General features: G+C 41.6%; 1 protein-coding gene across 1 annotated transcript in view; it reads left to right on the top strand.

Moving 5' to 3' along the window:
* Positions 1-21392, top strand: part of EYS (eyes shut homolog) — a 283886-nt gene that overhangs the window by 67490 nt on the left and 195004 nt on the right. The window contains 4 exon segments of the mRNA XM_061569020.1: positions 445-528; positions 1855-2905; positions 4656-4769; positions 10519-10623. Of these exon segments, the coding sequence (XP_061425004.1) occupies positions 2059-2905; positions 4656-4769; positions 10519-10623 (1066 nt within the window). The 5' untranslated portion in view covers positions 445-528; positions 1855-2058.

Here is a 21392-nt window from a genome sequence, read left to right as displayed (position 1 = left end):
TGAGTCTGAACTCACATCTTTCCAATGATGTTAAGTGCTTTTTCATGTATTACCACCGAGCCGATTTGAATCACGAGGCTATTGCTGTATACTTACAAAGATAAAGATCATGTTATAGCTTTAACATACCGTTGGGGCAAGTGCCGTTAGCTAGCACTTATGAAGGCCAACGTGGCACACAAGTGAGTGGTGTGGATAGCACCACACCTGGCCTTCTTGGTCTCCCCAGTAACTAATTTAAGGCTGATTAGACCTAGTGCAGGCTCAGCACAAGTTCAGATATTTGTCACTGATGTTGGCCGTGAGTGAGCGGGAAGCGAAGTCAGTACCTCCGGAGGTTGTACGTTGGTGTGCTAACCACTGCGCCACCGCTCCCCACAGATATGAACAACACTCTCACGTTGCAAATACCCTCATTAACGTGGCTTTGTTCGTCATGCGCAGGCGCAGTGCTGCTGTCCAGTAAGCGGGGGTGCTGATCTGACAACACTGCTGTATAGACAACATGTCCACGTATCAGCTGTGACGGTAAAACAAAACAGGGTCAGCTCACACAGGGTATTGCCTTTTGTGTTAATTGATTGGTATTTTCATGCTATGTAAAAAAAAACCATGACGTTTATCAGTAACGGCAGACGTCTTGAAAGCAAGCAAGTAAGTTTACAATTGTTTGATGACTTGAAAATGATACGTAATATGTTTGGTTAATAACTCAAAGAGACACAGGATTATGGCGACAGGGTAATTAACACGAAAGTTGTTTTTTCTGGGAGTCAGTGATTTCAGCAAATTGGAATGGCGTTGCTTCATTTATAGCACTGGCTATAATTAAACAAATACGTCAATAGAGTACTCGTTGCCTTTTTACATAATCTTACTTCATATTCATCTAGAGAGATGTGGCTTTAGGGAGCTTAAATTGTACGTGATATAGCTCATGTTACATATTCAGACGTTTGAAACAGCTGAATTTAAATAAAAAAAACAGTGCTCCTGGGCAAGGTGTATTTATTGTAAGCTACAACTGGCACCTGTTGCATGAAAGCCAAGCCAATGCTGAGGATTATCACCAATTCAAAAGAGCCCTTTGTTCGTATATGCTGCATATGCCTGCTGTTGTTTTAACGTGTATGTTTTTACTCAGGTTATTGATAACATTATATAGGAATAATAATATGTAAAACTATTATATTGTTGTATAACATTGGAGTGTTGATACTGATAATTTAAGCACAATAAAGTCCTCGTTCTATATTCGTTAATTACCATTGATATAACGTGTTCTAATTTCAGTATAACTGCATAGAGCGATAATCATATATATATACGAGCCTCCACTAAAGTTCCAAGATGTGCCTCGAAATTCAAATACTTTACGGTACCGTGGCTATGAAACGAGGCAAGGAAGATGTCTGTAGAAATGTTTATTTATTTTCTTTCCCGAGTGAGTTCTTATTTGCCCATGTAGGGGGTATCTGCAAATGATTTTCCAAAGCCTCCCTGGTCTGCTTCGTAGAATTGCACCCAGAAATCCGCCCACGAGCAGCTTTACGCCGCTGTTACTAGGATACTGAAGTCACGTGACGAGTGCTCTTTGCTGGTGGGAGGTCGTATACTTTCCCACCGAGTTTTAATGGCCGTGAGCTTTTTAGCACTTGCATTACGACAAATGTGATGCAGCGTGTGATTGAGCGCTTAAAGTGCAAAGGTGCGCTGCGTATTGCATGTAAAGTGTGTGCGCTTAGTAGCGCAATTTGGATAATTTTGTGCCACTGTGTGCTGTTCTATCACATCTGAACGAAATATATAAAACAATATGTTGCATGCACTGCATTGTGTGTCCCCTTTTTTTAGATGCCGCTCGTCTATGGAGGGTGATAAGTCATCGAATTTGTTTTAAACCTACTCTGAAATTATTGCGCAAAAAAAATATTATTTTGCCGGAAGAATTTTTTGTAAAAAAAAATATCAGCAAGCAAAACAACATCAACAGTTACAATTTTTATTTTAGATACCAATGTCTGGTATGTTAAAAGGTTTCCCGTTTAACCATCGTTCATGCAAATTCTCCATTATATTTTTCGCATTGCAAAAACTTCACAATTAAATATGCTTCTCACTCTGAGCACGCAAATGTGTTTGCATTCTGGGCTTCCTTTCCTGTTAACAGTCGCCCTATGGCACAGCTTTGCAAAAGCTCAATTTGGGTGCCAAGACAAAGATGTCAAACAGTGGCACAAAGAGCCCCAAAACATCACCGTCATCTGGACAACATCAGGAAGACTTTGCTCCCATGTCATTCCCAAGTGTCAGAATGCAAACGAGTCAGATTCGACGGAAAACGCCTCCCTCTTGCTTCCAGTGATCTCTCATAGTCCTCAGATGTGCGCGCTGGACATGCAGCTTGGAGACAACTTGTACCTGATCGCACCCAACGGCACGACCATGAACCCTGCCTACGTGTCCGCGTCCGAATTCTCCTGCCCCTTCAACGGGAGCTCCGGCGAACCCCTCCGACGCTGGGCACTCTTCGGCGGCCCCGTCTCGGGCGTTCGCCGGCTCGATCCGAACCTGCTCGCCGAGGGAACGCACCGCTTCGCGCACGCTGGCGAAGGGAGCCTCGAAGCGGGCGCGCGCTTGGCCGTCAGGGTGCGGCGTCACGAGTGCGGACCCCTCGATGGGAACGCGGCCCTGTGCTCGAGCAGAGGCGCCTGCGAGGCTCCTGCTTCGGCAAACGCATTCTGGTGCCGTTGCCGCGAGCCGTACGCCGGGGGCCACTGCGAGACGGCGGCGGCGGTGGGAGCCTGCAGCCCAAACCCGTGCGGGAACGGCGCGCTTTGTGTCCCACGGACGGCGGGCGAAGCGGGGTCAGGCTACAGGTGCACGTGTACAGAGGGATTTGTAGGTGAGGAAGGGGGGAGGGGTGTTGGAATGTCTGCGATCAACTTGACCATTTTTATTGTCATCGATTGGCACACGTGTTAGGTCAGAATCGGAATATTTATTCATACTGGAGGAATCCGAGGAGCTTTACAGCTCTTTTTTTGTTACAAATGTCTCGTAAGTATCCCTCCCCCCCCCCACTCCTCCTCCATCGTGTAGAAATATTAATTGTGTTCAGATTAGGATCTCAATGCCAGGCACGTGCACTGTCAATACGATGAGTGTAAAGTGATACGTTATTGAAATACGCGTTTTGAGTCCTATTTCAGTTAGCTGTCAGTTGGGGAATGTGCACTGCATTTTAAGTAGGCCATCACATTAATGATACAAGTTATAGTGCGGTGTTCAGTGATATGTTTTTGACTCAGGTGTTGTTTTGGTATCATGTTAATGATGTTTTCCTGGCATTGATACTATTAATCTGTTGAAGACAAAGTAGCTGTTTAAGCTTCACATCAGGTATCAATGATGTGGCATTATCCTATAATAATCACAAGACAGTATCGATTCATTGAGTCACCCATCAATATCGAGCATTAAGCCATGCGAGTAATAATCAATCAATCACGTTTCCTAAAGTGTGTACACAGTTGGTTCACGTGTAAGCCCTGTAGCCAATAGAAATTCTGCAACACCGTAGTTCCAATCTTTTGTATTTTTATTTGAAGGACGACTCTGAATCATGGCAATTCACTTCATTGCTGGGGCGTTGTGGGTGCTGAATTGATTGTACATTTTCACAGATGTGAAAAAGAGCTTAAAAGTCCATCAGATTCCTCTAGTTGAAATAAAGATTCTGATAACATATTTAATAATACCCTTTACACATTAGCCATCTTGCCTCTAGAATTTGGCTCATAGTTGCCGGGATTAGAGCAATACTGGCCCAAACAGAACATAGTTTTCAGTAGCATGGAGATAACTTCATGCTATACACAATGTTATACTGCAATGAACATGCAAATACTACAATGACAACACAGATAGCCGGAAAGTAATACAAACGAATCCAAAAAACGTTTTGAAAATATAATGCTGCATGTGTAAAACATACCAAAAATTAAAATTTACAACCCTCAGTCATATCACTGCTGTGTTGATCATGGAGGTTCTTTTTTTTCGGTAAAGTCACATAGAAGGCAAATAATAAAATAGTAAAAATAAAACATAATAAAATTCTCACGACGTTTCGGCCACAACGCAAGCAGCCGTCCTCAGGTGAAGAACAGAGAATATGAATCCCTGCAGTCACGAAAGCTGTAAATCGAAAATTAAACTTCGCTATGCTGTTTCGTAGGTTAGTGAGCTTGTGGAGGTAGGGCAGGGCGGGACCAGTTCGGATATAAACACCAATTAATTAGTCGATAACACCTTCATATATAGAGGACCGCAGAGCTCGGGAAATTGTTGGCATGGGCTCACCGTGCGACTGCTGCCTTCCTGCTTGTCTGGTTCTTTCTCGAGCCTCCTGAGTCAATCTCTCGCTTGGCTCGTTGATATTCATATCATCATAATTATGATTACAGATAACAGTCTCCACTGCTCTTATCCATGGCCTAGGCATCAAACCCAGAGCTCAGTGTGCTACAACTTCCCCCTCCCCACAGCACCTTTGTACTGTGATTTCTTCACACATTTTATTTTGTGTTTCTATATTTAATTACCCTGTTCAAATGACTTGTTGTTGTTGTTGTTGTTGCAATTGTTATCAGGCTGGAATTGTTCGGAAGCAGTCGGGGCATGCAGTGAGCAACGGTGTGAGCACGGGAGCTGTGTGGACGTTACTCCAAGCACGTTTGTATGCGAATGCCACGCAGGATACATGGGTAAGTTATCAGAGATTCACCGTGAATATTTGTAAATGCGGGCATATTATCATTGTCATTCAACGCATTCACCGAGCTATAGTTTTTGTTGTAGACTATATTGCCACTAATAGTACTGTCTCTATGTTTTTGTTATTGCCAATATCAATTAATCGATGTATCGCTAAGCTACTATATGCTCAGCCAAGCGTGGCAACTGCAGGAATTCCGAAGATATTTATGGTGAGAATGCAAATCATTTCAATGTTCAAAATGAAAAAAAAAAGACCTTTAAGTCGGTATGTATGTTGAACTTCGCCCAGTATGTAGCCAACTGTGCTAATCGGAGGTGCGAAAGTAGAATCTGTAGAAATTGTTTACAGATGGCAATATAAAAAAATGACTTGTCGAAACCTTGCCAACCTTAGATTGCACTATTGATGGGAATCTACGCTTTTTGTATGATTTTATTGAAGGAAAAACCCCTCTGCCACAGATTCCCAAATGAGGGGGTCGGTGTTTAGATTGCATTTGATCAGATCAACGTGTGCACAAGGCCGCATTCCCAGTCGTGGCATGGTGGCGGGGGCGCAGAGGGGGGGGGGCAGGTCTTTGTCAGTCCATAACGGTGACACCCGTCGCTCGGTTTCATGGCACACCGCCGCTTTCGTCTCCTGGTGGGTTTCTCGTAGGGCTGCTCGCATCCCTCTGAAGTACCGGTGAGGACGCTTGACGCCGAGGTTGAGGCACACGTATATTTATTTCACAATACGACAGTGGGCATATACACACTCGAGGGGGTATCGGCCCCCTCACCCGTATAACTCGGGATACACCCCTAGCTAACTCTGTCCTAGCCCCGAATCCTCCACTAATGGGCTAGGGGAGGCTAACTGGCCCGACACTGGTAAGTCGGGCCCGGTACCCGGAGTTCCAGACCAGCTCTTACAAGAGCACCGGCTCTGGCTTTCGGGACCACGCCGCTGGCTCAGTCCTGTCCGGCCCTGAAAAGGACATCGAACTAGGGGAGTCCAGGGCTCTATCTAAGACGTCTTCAGTCTTCTTCCCTTAGCTTAAACATAACTGACTCGAGCCCTTTGAACATCCCCTTTTATACCCAACCCCTCCCTGAGGGGTGGGGCCCCGGGGGATCATAACGTTCGAACCAGCCCCCCCCAGGGTGTCTGGCTCGGACGTCGTAGAGGGCACCTCTTCGTGCACTTACGTAGCCCCGCCCACTGTGTTTGTTTTCCATAGGCTGCCATGCATAACGGGCCCTCTCTTTAACACCCCTACACCTCTGTGAGCCCGCATGCCGTGGCCGCCGCCGCCGCCGCCGCTTTGATTCGCGTAGAAAAAAAATCCTTTTGGAAAGCGCGAGACTTTCAAAGTCGGCCCGAGATGCAAGACTCGGCTGAACGTTTCATTTTGCTGCTCTTTTGACATGAGAAGCCTCGCGCGCTCCCCAGCGTTCGCGTGCACGCACCCCCTGTGCGTGCACCCGTGTGTACACGATGCGGCCAGATTCGTACTGTGACCTCCGCTGCATTTAAAATAATTGCCCGCCGAGGCAGCTGGGTGCCTTAGGGCGCCGCCGATGGCTGCTTCTCTGGAGAGATCTGAGCCTGCATTGCTGATATTTTGATTGGGTGAATGTGAGAGAAGACATGTTAACTCAAAGCCACAAAGTCAAAGTGCATCGCTCCCCGCTCCCCCCCCCCCCCCAACCTTCGTTCATCCCAAAAAAACAGGTGGTGCTCATTCTCTGCTCGAGGTGCTGAGCCAGTAGTGGAAACTCCACATTTCCATGGAAGGGGCCAGTACCTCAATAGAATATCGACTATTGACTTTCCACAAAGTGGTACTCATGGACAGGTTAAGTCACCTGAGGACGGCTGCTTGCGTTGTGGCCGAAACGTCGTGAGAATTTTATTTTATTATATTTTATTATTTTTATTTTATTATTTCCCTTCTACGTGACTTTACCGAAATAACCAATAATATGAATCCCTGCAGTCACGAAAGCTTTAAATCGAAATTTAAGTCAGCGTTCTTTACTCATTTTCAGAGGGGGGACACTTTTGCCGATAAGACATCAGCGCTGCCACACATTTGTAACCATTGCGGGTTTGACAGCACGATGGGGTGTTTTTCACGTTTGTTGTGTATTGTCGAGTGCCGCACGTCAGGGGCCACACGAAAGACCACCAGAGGCCGCCAGTGGCCAGCGAGCCTTGCAGTGAGGAACACGAGGCGCAGTCGACTCCGTGGCAGGATTCATGCGAGCAATTATGAGTTTACATCCTGGTCTCTGCATGTAAATCACATGTAGATTTCGATTTAAAGCTTTCGTGACTGCAGGGATTCATCTTCTTGGTTTTTTCGGTAAAGTCACGTAGAAGGGAAGTAATAAAATAAAAAATAAAAACATAATAAAATAATTCTCACGACGTTTCGGCTACAACGCAAGCAGCCGTCTTCAGGTGAAGAATGAGACACTGCCAAGCTAGGAGCTTATATATATAAGCTGAGTTGGGGGTGTAAGAAGAGCGGCTTAATATGCACATTCTTTTGTTAAGGCGCTCTTCTTACACCCCCAACTCAGCTTATATATAAGTTCCTAGCTTTGCAGTGTCTCATTCTTCACCTGAAGACGGCTGCTTGCGTTGTAGCCGAAACGTCGTGAGAATTATTTTATTATGTTTTATTTTTATTATTGTATTACTTCCCTTCTACGGGACTTTACCGAAAAAACCAAGAAGACACACGTAGATTGTATCCTACGCCTCTAAATTACGTTTTTTTTCAGGTTGCACACATTAAGCGTTCGGTTAAAATGTTCGAAGCATATCCATATGCAATGTATTTTTTTGTTTTGTACAACAACAATAATATTGGAGGGAGTCACGCAAGCACAGACACAAATGTCTGCAAAAGCTGCATCCCCACGACAGCGATATTGTGGGGATATTGCACACCGCTGTTGCGTTGCATTGCACCCCGCGTTTGCCTGTACTGGTTAAGGGAACGAAACAAACTTTAATAGCAGGTAGCAAGACTTGTGTGATGTGCCACATGGCACAAAACGTAACTTGCTCATTTAGAACTCAGCGGGGGGGCTTTCTTGTGACTTCATTATGTAAAAATGTACAAATAACAAAAACATGCGCAAATAAATAAAGGCGTTGTGAAAATGGTGACCTTTAAACTGTTCGCTCTTGCTTAAGGGCTGGTTGAAACAGCGAGCTTATTAAAAATACCTTTCGCCTCTCGCCGCAGATTCCCAATGATGTACTGTGTGGTCTTGTTAACGCTGCTGCGTGCTGTTGTGTATCATTCTGGAGCAATCGGAGAGTTAAGCCAGGGTCGGAGGTTAATTAAATAAACATTATAAGGTTTTTAGAGCTGCTTCGTACCCTACGTGTAATCATGAACCGCATTTTTGTTAATCGCACTTGAGATTGTAAGCTTGTTACTTAGTTATTACAATCCAGAGTAATCTGTTAAAAGCTTGTGTTCTTGGAAATATGTGATTTAGTAATTCTGTATTTGATTGTGTATGCTTTAAATTATTTCATGAAGGCAATTTGATGTCTATTTGTTACAGTTTTGGCTTAATTTATTCATCAGTATCAAAACACACACCACTGCTTGTCTTGCATGCTTATTTTCCAGCATATGCCTCTCAAAGTTTCGTAAAACTGAAACACATCTGTCACGAAACTCATTTGACAACAAATATTACATTTTCGAAAGTGCTACCATATATCAGAGAGCACGCTTTTTAAATAATGTGTCAAACTGCACGCATTTGTTTGCCAGCTGATGGGGCATTCTCATTGGCTGCAGAGTATGTTAGCTTACAGATTTTATAGCATAAATGTTGACACCGGGCCTTAGGGACTTCCGTTGCAGCTGTCTTCATGTCTATCAACGAGCAGATGTTTTTTTTTTAATGTGCTTTTCGCTGTGATTTACATACAAATGGAGAAACACGGGCCGACATGGAAATTCAATTAGATCTGGCAACCCTTTATGCTTAGAACTGCATCCACCTGTGCCACTGCCATGCTCTGCTGACACGCGCGTAAGAAAGCTCATCTACCAATGTACAACCATGCATTCTGCTGTGGTAAGAGTTTTGTTTAATATTTAATTCCCCCCCCCCCCCCCCGTGGTAATTTTCACCACTGGCTCACATAATGCCCCCCCCCCACCCCTTAACGCGGCGTTTTGGAGTTGAGCGGATCATCGTGTATCGAGGTGCAGCAAGCGTGCAGTGCTGGTGGATGGCAGTACAGCAAGTAGATTGTTGACCTGTGCTCACTTATCTTTTAGCCACCTCCGATTATCACGGTCGGCTACGTACTGTGCGAAAGAAATTCAACATACACGTATATATTTTTGCATGCATGGGTTTTCTAGTGACACTCATTTTCACCACTTGCAACAATACTTGATAGATAAGGAAGTTGAAAAGTACCCTCAGCAGGATCTTCCGAACAAAGCACTAATTAAAACATAATCACCGTATTCATCAACTCTACCTTCGCCACGTACGTGGTGGGTTTCCTTAATTTGCCTTTGTGCACCGCTGCCAACACAGTCCTTTGATATTATTCGTTATTCAATTTGTGATTAATTTGAATAAATCAACTTTCCTCGAAATATACACAGTATAAGTTCTGTGGACATGGTTGACACAGGGGTATGCCCACATACACGAGAAATCCTCATTATCTTTGGATGCTGATAATCCTGCATAATGCACGGGCATAATCTTAATTTGAAACCCCCCCGCCCACCTGCTACGCATTTTCCATATGCTAAATTCCTCTTGATATGCAAATTATTTTGTCAAGGCGCTCTTATTCCCACCTCCCCCTCTCCAACCCAGTTTAAATATACGCTCCAAGCTTGGTGGTGTTTCATTCTTCACCTGAGGACGGCTGCTTGCGTTGTGGCCGAAACGTCGTGAGAATTGTTTTATTATGTTTTATTTTTATTATTTTATTACTTCCCTTCTACGTGATGACTTTACCGAAAGAATCAAGAAGATTCCTCATTATCGTCATCAGCCATGATACTACCACTGCTGGGGGAAGGGCTCCTAAAACCCTCTGCATCGCTCATGGCTCCGTGACGCCACAGTTCGTCTCGCTCCTGCATATCTGCCACCCTCATTTGGCTGCCACTCCAAAAAAAAAGTCTCGACCATAAACCATCTTAGTTTGTTTTCTGGTTTGGCTACGTATGGTGCAAAAGCGGTTCAACATGAATGCTGTTCATACATCCTAACACTGCGTCCTGCCCAAACCCATTTAGTTTTCTTAACAGTCAATATGGGTGCTATTTCAATTTTCTTTTTCATTTGTGCTTGTGTTTCTCTCTTTGTCTCGAATTGTAACTCCAACTCCACATCTCTCTACGCTTTCATTTTCAGCTCCCGCATGTCACACAGCTGATATGCATTGATTTCATACTTTATAATTTTGGGGCGGGGGGGAAATGGGAATGTTATTTTTTTGCAATATCAGGTTACATTCTCCAAAAGCACTTCCAACCTCTGCTCTTCATTCTCTTCTTTCATTTAATCATTTTGATTCCCGTCCACATTCAATAACTGCCCTCGGTGCACGTCCTCTGATGTGTGTTTCCATTCGTGTCTCTCCAACAAAATATCTTCACGTGTTTGGCAGGACGTGAGTGTCAATCGACGACAGAAATGTGTAACAATTCGACGGCTCTTTTATTTTCTTTTCCCCAATAGGGCCGACTTGTTCTGCTGCGAGAGATCGGTGTGCGTCTCTGCCGTGCACGAATGGTGGCACCTGCATTGAGGTCCCAGGAAGCTTCGTGTGCATATGTCCTCAAGGTGAGGATGCTGCTTCTTTTAAAAACAACAACAACACATAATAATAGGGGGGTTTCCCCTTTTTTCTGGCAACAAAACTGAAACCTTTTTGCAAGGAATCATTTCTGCATTAACCACAATACTTGTGGTCAAAATGCAACAAAAAAAACATACTCTGATAATATATGCAATGTCTTTGAAACTGATTGGTCCACACCAGAGACATTTTTCTTTTGAGCCTTGTCTCAATTGGTGCTAGGCCAGAGGACGCCAAAAGGCGTAAAGCTGTTGCCAGAAAAAAGGGGAAAAACCCTATTATTATATTTTGGTACTGGCAAAGGAGGTCTAATGATGTAAACCACAACACACATGCGTAAGCTGACTTGATATTTACATGCGCTTGCAAGAGGCATTTTACACTGTGGCTATTTCATTGCATTTGTAACTAAGTCCGAACATTTGTTATTGCACACTCTCATGAGTCCAGTCCATCACCAATGAACAACTGTTTAAAATATTTAGCAAAACTGACTCAGACTCAAGGATGGATTCCAAATATCTGCCAATAGCTGGTTTTAATTGAGGGCATATTGTTTGCTGCAACATATGGTTTGGAAGCGTGGACACTGACAAAGAAAATAAAAACCACTCAGGAGAATACAAAGAAGTATGTGGAGACATCATATTGCCTCTCTTTGTAAGTCAAAGCATATTTATTTGTTTCAGGTATATGGGTATATTTACGTGTCGACTGTTGATTGACTTTGTCTTAAATGAAGGTTAATTGATAAAAAAAATTGCATTGCAGCATTTTATCTACATGTATATACAACTGAAAATTGATATAAAACTCGACGTATAACAAAATACGTTTTAAACCATTAACATTTGAAACTGTATTTTGAAGGTTTAGCATTGAGAAGTGTGTGATGATTTAGGCACTGTCAAGATGGGCTCAAATGAAACTGGAAATGGTCAGGGCAATTATTTTCGTACACACAAATCATGGCTCGTACCGCATTTGTGTAATTTAATCACATGGAAGCATCGGCAAACTTACAGTTTCATGTGTGCATGAAAAAAAATATTGTTGTATTTTGAAATACGTGTCACTAAATGAATTACGTCTAAAAGTTATCACTGTTAGCTTGGAAAAGCTTACATTTTTGACCATGGGAGCCAAGATTAGTTATTTTGTTAAATACATTATTGTCACGTGGTGCATAACATGGCGATATTTTCTTTTAACAATTGCTAGTATTGCTATCACTCATGGATCATCCCAAACATTATATCTTCAGTAATCGAGGTTTTTAAATATATTAGCCATTATTCAGCTATAACATTTTAAACAATTAGCTGTTCAGTTTTGTTTTTCTGTATTTTTGAAAATCATTAGCTCTTCTTGATATCGTATTTCTGTCCAATGCTTATTTATTAAAATAACATAAAAATGTTTGTTTTGTCTAATATGGCACACTGACTAAATGTATTAACGCAATCCGAGTTCGAAAATATTAATCCTGCCCGAATATTTAACGGTACAATGAACAACAATAATATTATTGACGTACAGCCTTTTGCGAATACATTTCTGCACGAAGCCCTCCATATGGCAATGTTAGTTATGTTTTTTTTACCATACTTCACCACACTGGTCAGTAAGTGCCATGCGTCATTATTCGTTCAGATATACTACATGGCTGAGAATAAAAAACAGGTTCCTGAGTTCATAGTGCAAGTGCATGACCACCTCACCGTCACTCTTTCCTGAGTGAATATACACGTGTACGTATGTTGCTGCCCACTGATGACAGAAACTAATTTAGCATTTCCAGGAAAAGTTTACAGTAACAATGATATGTGTTTACTTTCAGAAATTGCGAAACAAAACGTGTTTGGTTTACAGACGCATTGTAATACAACTTTCAAAACCCACATCAATTTAAGATTGAAAAGCATATACTATTTAAGTATGAGCAATCGAGCATTCGTGAACAAAACAATATTAACAGTGCCGTTGGTCTATTCACGGCTGTAGTTTCTGTAGCTACTCATTTGTGCCATAATCGAGCATGGCCTTGTAATTGCTTGCAACAGCCTAATTAGGCTCGGAGTAATGACACCTGGGATGGTGCCTTCCTCTGGGCTCCGTTTTGTGAGAGAAAAAAAACAAATCATCTGCACTTTCATCATGCGTATGAAAATCATACCCGACTCAAAGCAGCACTTATGCCTGCGTTTCACCATTTACAAAGTTAATTTATCATTAATGTGCCATGAATGTGTTGCTAACACTGCAGCATCAACGTAGAATGTGCCTCGCTGTGAAAATAATAATGTTGCATTATTAGTATGTGTACATATTATGTTCGTATGAAATACGTTGCCATCTGTATGCCGAGTGGTGTTGTGTGGTTTGAGTGTGTGACTCAGAAGGCATTGAGTTCAAATCTTGTTTGGGGCGTCGATTCAGCTTACAATCTCTCCTGGATCAATAAATTCAGTACCACTTGTGTAAAGGTGAGATTGCCGTCGTATGGAAAGACCTGTTCCCACCCTGGGAATGTGGAATTTCCACTGCTGGCACAGGCTGCCATTGCAGATCAACATTTCTGTAGTGTCCTTTGAGCAAAGATATTTTTTAATTTGCCACATTAACAAAAAATATAATGATTTTTTTTACAATTACAATGCATTTACAAATGTATTCGGAAAGCCCTCGGGAAGGATCCTGTAATTGTTGAATTCAGGGTTCTGTAAATATCGATTCAAATTAATGGAAAGTGTATGCTTTAAAATTTGTCATGCAGCATATGGCAAGTAAAATACTTGAAATCAAAGTATGTCTGTTTTCTTGGTTTTTTTTAGTGACTGACAGATACCATACCAAAGAGAAACACGTACTTAATTCATGAAAAAAAACTTTTGAGATGCAATTCATTTTTCATTCTTCTGCCAGCCATGGTGGGAAAAAATATTGACATTACATCAGCTGTCACATCAACACACGTAAACTTGGCCATAATTCACGGCATCATTATGGTTATTTGATAGGTCATGCCATTTGAAAATCACACCCAGGTAAAACTCTTCCAGAGTTGTGCTAAAATTATTTTTGATAGTAAATGACTTATCAAGTCTTAAATTTGCGCACATTTTCCTGCTCCAATGATATGACGGCCAGATTGAGTTTACAATCATTATCTTTTCATGTAAAATTCACAAAATTATGCCTCACGCTTTCATGAGAGCATCCACTTTGGCGCTACCCATTCGTTGATCACTGCTCGGTGTTCATATCCAATGTATTATTTTCTGTTCGCATTCCTCCATTTACTGCTAAATCTTTCTGTAACAGCTGTCGCTTCGCTTGGCCATTATTGCATATCATTTCAGCATACGTTATCGTGCTCTCGTGAATTGGTGTCTCGTCTGCATTAACGGACAAAAAAAACTATTCGGACAGTTAATCCCGAAGCTCTCTTTGATTTTGGTTGTAGATGCCAGAAAATTGAGGGGAGCATAAAATCGTAACAAACACGTGTCGCGAGTCACTTCTGAGACACTAATAGTAGGAGGCAACACACGTTTATTCTACACTTTTAACACTTGTTCACACACGGGACAACTATACACGGGTCAGAGCAGCTGGAAAGCTGCCTGACTCACGACTCAGAAGACGAAGCACGTTGGGTTCCATTCCACCGACAAGGCAGCCCTTATCCAGCCTCGAGACTTCCCTTTTACAATAAGGGTAAAAAGTATTTGATCTCCTGCTGATTTTGTACGTTTGCCCACTGACAAAGAAATTATCAGTCTATAATTTTAATGGTAGGTTTATTTGAACAGTGGGAGACAGAATAACAACAACAAAATGCAGAAAAACGCATGTCAAAAATGTTATAAATTGATTTGCATTTTAATGAGGGAAATAAGTATTTGACCCCTCTGCAAAACATGACTTAGTAGTTGGTGGCAAAATCCTTGTTGGAAATCACAGAGGTCAAACGTTTCTTGTAGTTGGCCACCAGGTTTGCACACATCTCAGGAGAAATTTTGTCCCACTCCTCTTTGCAGATCTTCTCCAAGTCATTAAGGTTTTGAGGCTGACGTTTGGCAACTCGAACCTTCAGCTCCCTCCACAGATTTTCTATGGGATTAAGGTCTGGAGACTGGCTAGGCCACTCCAGGACCTTAATGTGCTTCTTCTTGAGCCACTCCTTTGTTGCCTTGGCCGTGTGTTTTGGGTCATTGGCATGCTGGAATACCCATCCACGACCCATTTTCAATGCCCTGGCTGAGGGAAGGAGGTTCTCACCCAAGATTTGACGGTACATGACCCCGTCCATCGTCCCTTTGATGCGGTGAAGTTGTCCTCATATGCCCCTTTCTGCAAGCAGCCAGCGCTACGCACCCTAGTGACCCACTCCGTGGCGTTGCATGCTCTGCTGGTAGAACGACTGCGACTCCCTGCTCTGCTGACAGGTCGGCCGTTACGTGCACATTTCCTCTCTCTGTCAGTAACCGGCGCTACGTGCCGGAGTGACCCATTCTATGTCACTACACATGTACATAGTCCTTTGTTGTGTACTCTTTGGTGACCAAGCTAATAGCATTACCACAACACACTGGCCACGGACGGCTGCTCAGATGTCAATGTGGGATCTATCTGGCACTGCCTCAGCGCTCTGACATTGGAAGTTGTCCCCAAATGCGATGTGGGCAATTGTAACTTTTAAGGCAGCAAAACATTACCGTATATGCAGACAGTACAAAAGTAACGGCTTGCATGCGCGTATACACATGTATGCCGTGTTCAATGACAAAAAAATTGGTCCTCTGCTGCTGTTCGGCACCGTCAAGACGCCTGAACTGAACTGGAAACTTTCGATTTAAAGCTTTCGTGAGTGCAGGGATTCATCTTCTTGGTTCTTTCGGTAAAGTCACGTAGAATGGAAATTAATAAAATAATTAAATTTAAAACATAATAAAATAATTTCGATTTAAAGCTTTCGTGACTGCAGGGATTCATCTTCTTGGTTCTTTCGGTAAAGTCACGTAGAAGGAAAATAATAAAATAATTAAATTTAAAACATAATAAAATAATTTCGATTTAAAGCTTTCGTGACTGCAGGGATTCATCTTCTTGGTTCTTTCGGTAAAGTCACGTAGAATGGAAATAATAAAATAATAAAAATAAAACATAATTAAATAATTCTCACTATGTTTTTTATTTTATTATTTCCATTCTACGTGACTTTACCGAAAAACCTTACAGGCCGCCTCAGCCAGCCAGGCCACATGTAGAGTCATTGTTTTTATTGTTGACCTGAACTAAACTGCAAATCCTTTTCGGAAATTTCCGAAATGCCCAAGTCAATAACTGTCATTCTGCTCTCCAAACCAATTGTGTGTAATCTCTGTGTCATGTTTTGTAACTGCAGACATATTAATGTTTTCCTGTAGGTCTATGATCAGATTCCCCTCTGTCCTGTAATCCCCTCTTTAGTTTCACCCACGGGAAGATGCGAAATCTGATCGATGATTTTTTTTGTCGTGGTCAGATCGCGTCAACGAAATGTGTGTCGTAAAACCCTTCCCCACCTGCCACAGCCAGTGAACAAAGTTGTCACGTGATGAACCCACGTGCCGAACGATGACTCCTTCAGCACATCGGTGTGTTGGAAAGTAAACTCGCAACGTTTGAATCATCAACAGAAATCCCCACAAAACTATTATGAATCATAATATTGGTTGCGAAAGCCTTTATATTAAACGCACGTATCAATTAATTTGGGGATCCTACAAATCTGCGCCCAATTGTGTTTCACCCACGTGTAACATATACATATAAGATTTATATCAAAGAGAAGACCTTAAGCTCTAGTTGCTGTAAGATTGGAAAAATCCAGTTTGTAGCGCTTGTAGTTTTTTTTTTTAAACGGGGAGAATCTGCTATGCAAGAGCAATGTGGCGCGTGGGAGGTGATTAGCACGAGACGCGACAAGCCAGTGCGCACACGCTCTGAGACACGGGCAGATCAGTACTATTACAATAATTAGTTGAACAATAGCTCTCGCAGTGTGTTTAATAACCGTGGGTTGCTGAAAGTTGCCTATGTCGTCACAGCTGAGCATGTTTAGGATTCCTACGTTTCGGTGTGAATGTCAAAGGCTACAATAGCCAAATCTCAACTAAATAATTGAATATCCTAGCATCAGAAACGTCCAACATTTGTCGTGAATAAAAGTCTAACTTTCTGGATTATTGCACGTGTTAAATGAGCAATGCTACCACCAGAAACGTTTGAACAATGCTTTTGAAATATCTGGTATGTGCTTTCAAATAAAACACATTCCTTGGTTACATCGTCCTATTTCTTTAAAGGAAATTGTAAAAAAGAGAAAATGGGTTGTAAACTCGATTTATTTGAGTGTGGGTTGATGCTCTTGAAATAAATATATTTATGTAAGTCACGGTGCTGAAAACGCATGCAACATATACAGCGAATCGTGCAAAAGCACGACAATCTTGCACCCAAATTGTATGCATAATGTATCTCTTTTTCAACAATCGCTTTTGGCCAGTTTCAACCCACTCATTTCAAATATCGACTTAAAGCTTTCGTGACTGCAGGGATTCATCTTCTTGGTTCTTTCGGTAAAGTCACGTAGAAGGGAAGTAATAAAATAATAAAAATAAACATAATAAAATAATTATTTTATTATATAACATGTGTGATAATAAAATAATTATTTTATTATGTTTTATTTTTATTATTTTATTACTTCCCTTCTACGTGACTTTACCGAAAGAACCAAGAAGATCATTTCAAATAGTTATCACATCGTGTAATGTTATTGGCCACACAAAGATATTGGAACTGCTCAAGTGATGCCTTCTTATGTGGTACCAACAAGTGATATATTTGGTCTGGGTGTCATCATTGGTGGTTATTAATGTTTGAGTTCAGCAAATCTGGCTGTGACGGTCCCATCTGATGACAGAGACTTGTGTTGCCTCCGAAACGTCGTGATTTTATTATTTTATTTTTAGAAATTTTAATTTCATTTTTTACCTACGTGACTTTACCGAAAGAACTAAGAGTATGAGTTCAGGATCCACTACTGCTGGCTCAGGAATCTGACCTGTGACCTTCCCATCCACCTCCAGCCTCACCTGAATATAACATGTGAAGAGCCAAGTTATGTCTGGTCTCCTACAACAGGTTTATAGGTTTTGTGGCACGCACCAAAATTGTGGAAGGCATATGGAATTTGCAGCTCCAAATAAAAATAATTCTATGAAATAACCTTTAAACACCCACTTTAGTTTGATGTGAGTTTGAAATTCTATGAATTGTCTTTATATCAGTCTTGCTTTTTTCCTCTTTGTATAATGGTTCTATGAAGACCAATTTAATGCTACTTTTATTCTTCTTGAGCGAGAGTAAAAAAAAAAGACTTTACTGAAAATATTTTTACAACTTTGGAAAAGTAGGGTCTGTGTCAGGAATGTAATAGGTGCGGGTAGACTAGGGCTTCTTTCGTGACGCACGGAAAAATGGGAAAATGTAATGTAGCAGTAAATGTGAGACACGGGATTAAAATGCAAAAAAAAAGAATAATTCTTGATGCCACAGGCTCATTGTATCACCCAGGATACCAATCTTCTTACATTCGACCTCCGATTTGTGCTGCAACATTACGCTCCCTGGACATATTTTAAGTGTGCCGGTCTCGTAAACCAGGCCAGAACGGGATGACGGTAGCATACCATGAGATTATATTAAGTTGCCAAAACCGCCAAGCAGAGAGAGAGAGAGAGAGGTCTTTCACACACCTATTGGTGCCGTGTTAATGAATGCAGCTTCACAGTGGGAGATGTACGACTGCTACCTGCTGATTACACTGGTCTACAGCCAAAATGCTTCCAAAATAAATGTAGTCCAACTTTACTAATTCTAGGTCACTGAGAATGAAATGATGCTTAAAATTGTTGATTGGCTCTAGTTTTAAGATATGCTACTGGGTCAGACTTGGGAATGGCGGAGGATAAGTGAGTTATCAAGGAAGGGATCTCAATTTAAACCAGAAATGACTAAAATCCATCTTTGGCTGAATCTATGAATACATCTATGACTGGGTTTGGACAGTACTTGCTTTTTGAGCAAAACAATGAATGATGCAATCTGAACCTGGTATTGCGTCATACATGCTATGCACTGCATCATGTTATTCCCAGAAGTCATGGATGATGCAATCATAACTAGGCTTACATCCCTCTGCTGAACAAATTGCCCTATATCAGCTCTAGAAATCATTGAGTGTCGTGCTCTCTTATTTGTCAGTGATGGATTTTGCGAAGAGACACATTTCTTTTGAACCAAAGTGAGCAGAGATGCCTCGTACGTGTGTGAACAAAACAGATAACTTCTGCAATGTTTGTGGTAAAGTGAATTTTGCATATATAACCTTGTTGTAACAGCTCTCTCGCTGGTTCAGCAGTTCCACTGCTGGATTATTTATTTTTCCCCGCATGAGGACGACCGCTTGTGTTGCGATCGAAACGTCGTGATATGTAATTTTTTCTTTTCTTTTTCTACCTACGTGACTTTACCGAAAGAACCAAAGAGGATGGATTCCTTGCAGGCACGAAAGCTTAAAATCAAGATAGAATTTTGCACCACAAAAGTGCAGGATAACCACTATGGTTAAGAAAGCTTATCACCTTTATTTTGGCTGCAAGATTTGAGATCAGGACAAGATGTGAGTCCCACATATGCTGCAACACTTGTGCAACAAATCTTCGCCAATGATTGAACAGGAAAAGGAAATCTATGCCTTTTGCTTTGCCAATTATTCGGAGAGAGCCAACAGATCATATCAGCAATTGTTACTTCTACATGGCACCTCCAGTTGGGAAAGGTGTGTTAGAGAAGAAAAAGTGGACTGTGCATTATCCAAACATTCCATCTGCTATACGCCCAGTATCTTCTTGGTTCTTTCGGTAAAGTCACGTAGAATGGAAATAATAAAATAATAAAAATAAAACATAATAAAATAATTCTCACGACGTTTTGGCCACAACGCAAGCAGCCGTCCATTCTACGTGACTTTACCGAAAGAACCAAGAAGATGAATTTCTGCAGTCACGAAAGCTTTAAATCGATATACGCCCAGTACCCCACGGAAAAGGACTGCTAGTTCCTGATGCACCAGAATCATTCTCACTTGAGTCAGACGAGAAAGAGGAAGAAACTTCTAGTCCTGAACCATCAAGGTCACATGACCCAGATTTTCTCCCATCCTCCTCCTTTGAACCACACCTTATAACACAAGGTGAACTGAAAGACCTTGTCAGGGATTTGGAACTACCCAAGAGTAATGGCAGAGCTGTTGGGCTCCAGACTGCAGCAGTGGCATCTCCTGGCAGGTGATGTTCGGGTTTCCATGTTCCGTGACCGTCAAAAGGATCTTGTCCCATTCTTCTTCATGGAAGGTGATCTTGTAGCCTGCAACAACATCGATGGTATGATGGCAGCCCTCAACATCGTTCATGATCCAGATGAGTGTAGATTGTTCATTGATTCATTGAAGATGAGTCTTAAAGGTGTTTTGCTGAATAATGGCAATGTTTTTTGCCATCAATTCCAGTTGGTCATGCAGTCCATATTAAGGAAACCTATGACAACATGAACCAACTTTTTAGGTGCATAAACTATGACCAATATCAGTGGCAGCTTTGTGGCGATTTGAAGGTTGTTGCTCTCTTGCTTGGTCTGCAGACTGGAAACACAAAGTACTGCTGTTGTCTCTGCGAATGGGATAGTCGTGTGAGAGATTCCAATATATCAAGATAGATTGGCCACTCCGACGGTCAGTGGAGTCTGGGAGGAAAAGTTTTCAGCATCTACCACTTGTTGAATCAAGGAGTATTTTGTTACCACCCTTACACATGAAGCTGGGTCTGATAAAGAACTTTGTCAAAGCCATGGACAAAACACAAGCAGCTTTCAAGTACCTCCGTGGAAAATTTCCAAGGTTAAGTGAAGCTAAGATAAAGGAAGGTGTCTGTTAGTCTTCAGATTCGTGAACTTCTTCGAGATGATGCATTTGACAGTGCACTGCGTGGCAAAGAAAAGACGGCATGGAACGCCAACCCGTTAGTGGCAACACATTTTCTCGGAAAACAACAAGGCAGACAACTACAGGGAGTTGGTGGAAAACCTCCTCAAGACATACAAAAGCCTTGGTAGAAACATGTCACTAAAGATACATTTTTTCCACTCTCGCATATAAAGGATTTATAGTGAAAAACTTTGTTTTTACGGGTTAATTTTTTTCCACCGAACTGCGGAGCAGCGAGCGACTAACATGGCAAGCGATGTCACCAGGACATTGCAACAATGGAGAAACGCTATCAGGGCAAATGGAGCCCCATCAATGCTTGCAGACTATTGCTGGACAGTGAGATGCTCCATTTAATGAATACAAGAGACAAGCTAAGACGTGCCGAGTAGACACTGAATAGGGACTAAACTATGTACTTATAAACTTAATTTGGAGTTCATCTTCTTGGTTCTTTCGGTAAAGTCATGTAGAAGGGAAATAATAAAATAATAAAAATAAAACATAATAAAATAATAAATATTTTATTAATAACAATAAAACATAATAAAATAAGTAATAAAATAATTATGTTTTATTTTTATTAATAAAATATTTATCATTTTATAATAAAATAATTATTATTTTATTACTTATTTTATTATGTTTTATTTTTAT

The sequence above is a fragment of the Lethenteron reissneri genome, chromosome 42 (assembly GCF_015708825.2).
Source record: "Lethenteron reissneri isolate LAM-NWPU_2019-01 chromosome 42, ASM1570882v1, whole genome shotgun sequence".
Taxonomy (NCBI): Eukaryota; Metazoa; Chordata; class Hyperoartia; order Petromyzontiformes; family Petromyzontidae; genus Lethenteron; species Lethenteron reissneri.
Note: the sequence above shows the minus strand (reverse complement) of the source record. Positions and strands in the feature narration are given on the sequence as shown.